The sequence below is a fragment of the Ranitomeya imitator genome, chromosome 3 (assembly GCF_032444005.1).
Source record: "Ranitomeya imitator isolate aRanImi1 chromosome 3, aRanImi1.pri, whole genome shotgun sequence".
In the NCBI taxonomy this organism is placed as follows: Eukaryota; Metazoa; Chordata; class Amphibia; order Anura; family Dendrobatidae; genus Ranitomeya; species Ranitomeya imitator.
In genome coordinates this window covers 217,352,542-217,356,389 of record NC_091284.1, presented here as the reverse complement: position 1 = coordinate 217,356,389, position 3,848 = coordinate 217,352,542, and the positions used below count along the sequence as shown (strand labels likewise).

At 47.6% G+C, this 3,848-nt stretch overlaps 1 protein-coding gene across 1 annotated transcript; it reads left to right on the top strand.

Moving 5' to 3' along the window:
* The first annotated feature begins 1,124 nt into the window (after positions 1 to 1,124).
* On the top strand, positions 1,125 to 3,549 carry LOC138669574 (uncharacterized). Its single transcript, XM_069756141.1, has 2 exons — positions 1,125 to 2,464; positions 2,939 to 3,549. The coding sequence occupies exons 1-2, from the start codon at positions 2,045 to 2,047 to the stop codon at positions 3,464 to 3,466; spliced, it is 948 nt and encodes a 315-aa protein (XP_069612242.1). The 5' UTR covers positions 1,125 to 2,044; the 3' UTR covers positions 3,467 to 3,549.
* Positions 3,550 to 3,848: the final 299 nt, after the last annotated feature.

Here is a 3,848-nt window from a genome sequence, read left to right as displayed (position 1 = left end):
TTTCAAACATCGTAGACTGCGGTCACACTACACGATGCACGACGCTGAAGCGATAAATTCATGACGTATTTGCGATGTAGAAGTCGTATGGGACAGTCGTACGGTCGTGTCACACACGACGATTCAGAGCAAATTTTGCATAATCTGTGCGTGACGTTGTTCACAAGGGGCGTGTTGTGCCACTAGTTAGTGTGGTGATAGGCCAAAGGTTCTGTGCACACAATTGGTTGGAAAATTTGTCACCTGAGCGCTATTGTTCCCAATGCCACTTCACTGCTTTCAAAATTTCCTTTCTTCACTTCGTACTTGGACACTTGGTGGACCTGGACATCGGAATTTTGTACCTTGCTGAATATACCACGCTTTGCACCGCTGCTTCGAGGTATGTAAACCGCTTGGGCGTGGTGGATGGAACGCTGTATGGACGGCATGAGTGCTTCGTTCCACCGCTGAAGCGAAGTGGATGGTACACTGTTGTGACTGGAGGGCTACAATGTGGCAGATGGTACGCTGTTGTGCTTGGTTGTGACTGGTGGGCTACAGCGTGGTAGATGGAACTCAGTTTGTTCGGCATGACCGCTTCGTTCCACCGCTGAAGCGATGCGGATGGTACGCTGGTGTGACTGCTTATGACCGGTTGTGTGTGTTGAGCTAGAGCGTGGCAGATGGCACAATGTATGGTCACCATGAGCGCTTTGTGTGGCTGCTGTAGGGAAGCGGGCGGTACACTGTTTTGGGTTATGGTGGCCTATGGCGCGGCAGATGGAAGAAGCGATGCGGATGGTACGCTGTTGTGACTGGTCGTGACTGGTCGTGACTGGTGGGCTACAGCGTGGTAGATGGAACTCAGTTTGTTCGGCATGACCGCTTCGTTCCGCCGCTGAAACGATGCGGATGGTACGCTGTTGTGACTGCTTATGACCGGTTGTGTCTGTTGCGCTACAGCGTGGCAGATGGTACAATGTATGGTCACCATGAGCGCTTTGTGTGGCTGCTGTAGGGAAGCGGGCGGTACACTGTTTTGGGTTATGGTGGCCTATGGCGCGGCAGATGGAAGAAGCGATGCGGATGGTACGCTGTTGTGACTGGTCGTGACTGCTCGTGACTGGTGGGCTACAGCGTGGTAGATGGAACTCAGTTTGTTCGGCATGACCGCTTCGTTCCGCCGCTGAAACGATGCGGATGGTACGCTGTTGTGACTGCTTATGACCGGTTGTGTCTGTTGCGCTACAGCGTGGCAGATGGTACAATGTATGGTCACCATGAGCGCTTTGTGTGGCTGCTGTAGGGAAGCGGGCGGTACACTGTTTTGGGTTATGGTGGCCTATGGCGCGGCAGATGGAAGAAGCGATGCGGATGGTACGCTGTTGTGACTGGTCGTGACTGGTCGTGACTGGTGGGCTACAGCGTGGTAGATGGAACTCAGTTTGTTCGGCATGACCGCTTCGTTCCGCCGCTGAAACGATGCGGATGGTACGCTGTTGTGACTGCTTATGACCGGTTGTGTCTGTTGCGCTACAGCGTGGCAGATGGTACAATGTATGGTCACCATGAGCGCTTTGTGTGGCTGCTGTAGGGAAGCGGGCGGTACACTGTTTTGGGTTATGGTGGCCTATGGCGCGGCAGATGGAAGAAGCGATGCGGATGGTACGCTGTTGTGACTGGTCGTGACTGGTCGTGACTGGTGGGCTACAGCGTGGTAGATGGAACTCAGTTTGTTCGGCATGACCGCTTCGTTCCGCCGCTGAAGCGATGCGGATGGTACGCTGTTGTGACTGCTTATGACCGGTTGTGTCTGTTGAGCTAGAGCTTGGCAGATGGTACAATGTATGGTCACCATGAGCGCTTTGTGTGGCTGCTGTAGGGAAGCGGGCGGTACACTGTTTTGGGTTATGGTGGCCTATGGCGTGGCAGATGGAAGAAGCGATGGTAGGCATGAGCGCTTTGTGTGGCTGCTGTTGTTAAGCGTTTGGCACACTGGCAAAAGTATTGTTAATAGGACTCTTTGTCAACCATGTAATTTTTTTTTATAATTACTTTTTAGATGTCAAATCGTGTGGAGTTCATCAGGGATTTCATCGAGATTTATCAGTCTTTTCCCTGCCTCTGGAAAATAAAATCTCCTGAGTATTGTAACAGGGAAAAGAGGAGGGAGGGTTACTTACAGCTCATTGAGCTTTACAATCGTCAGGCACCAGATGAGGCAGCTAACGAAGCAGTTATTAAAAAGAAAATCCAGGCGCTCCGCACGGTCTGGAGGAAGGAGCTGAACAAGGTTCTTCAGACTACAAGGTCCGGAGCTTCCACTGAAGAAGTTTATGTGCCAAAACTGTGGTATTTTGAGCATCTTAATTTTCTGAGGGACCAAGAGGTGCCACGGACTTCAACGTGTCTTCGATTGTTGGCACCTGTGGAACCAATAGTTTCGGAGAACCACGCCGAGCAGGAGTCACAAGGGCAACAAGTAAGTAGCTCTTTGGACGAAAGTTCACCAATGTGTCCTATAATTACATAATTTTTCTCTGCATTTTAGGTTTTATACTTCTGATTATCACATCAGTTTGAAGTTGTTACAAAAACATGTACACATAAGTAACCCTGTCGCAGTCAAGTATTATATGGGGAACTTAATATGTATGAAATGGAGATATATGTAAACCATACCATCTAAGCAATATAGAAAATAGTATCGCTTCAAGCTGCCGATGTACTCTTGTTGAGACTATTTAGACTATAAAATATTGGTCAGGTTCCCATAGCAGTCAGAACAGTGTAGTTCAAAGTATTCAATAAAAGGGAGGGTTAAAGAATATTACTAAGCATCAAATATATTATAATCTTTTTGTTACCTACTACGAATATATAGTTTGGATGCGGTTATGGTGGTACTACTTTTTGTTGCCGGGTTCATAACTTGTTTTTTTTCCCCCCCCCCCAGGATGACAGTGCGCAGGAGAGTACACTAGACTGTTCACAGGACTGCACAGCAACAGATTTAGTGGAGGCTGCACCTGCCAGGACTCAATCGAGGCAAGGTCCAAGAAAACGGAAAGCCACCTCAGACGCCTCAAATGAACTATTGAGCCTGGCAAAGAAGGTGTTGACAAGAAATGTTAGCCCTGCGTTAGAGGGGTTTGGACACTATGTGGTTGACAAACTGGCCAAAATGGACGACAACCAAAGAATACTAGCAGAGCGTCTGATTCTGGAAGCAGTAAACAAGGGTACTGATGGCGATTTGGACAAGAACACTTGTTTGGTCTCTTCCCGGCCAATACAGCGGACAGAGCCATCAAATTTCAATGGTTGGTCACAGGGTCAGACATCGATGCGACACAATCCTCACGTTTCCCACTTCGGCCAGCCACCCCCTAATAACTCCTACACGCCAATACCTTTACATATGGCTTCGCCCATCAGGCACCAAAATGTTCAGCCGGAACAATCGTCGTATCATAATTTGTGATTTCCTAACTACTTTTACATTCCTTTTTTTTTATTGTCTTGTTAAAATAATGTTTCAAATAAAAGCTTTTATTATAAATTCTATCACTACTTTTTGATTGGTGTGTCTCAATCACAGCACTGTATGAGGGAACAAATTAACGTAACAAATTCATGTACAGTTAACTAAAAAAAAAAATCGAATGAAAGTTTAACAAAATCTTTTAATTGGAACAACAAAAAATGGATTATTGGCCCGCCTACAACTGCTGGCACATGTCCCGCAGCTTCTGCAGCTCCTCCATTGCCACATTGTGCTGCTCCTGAATATGTGCCATAGTGTGGAGTAACTTGTCTATGCCGGCTTCAATATCCTCCTTGTTGACAGTGACGACAGCTGTGGG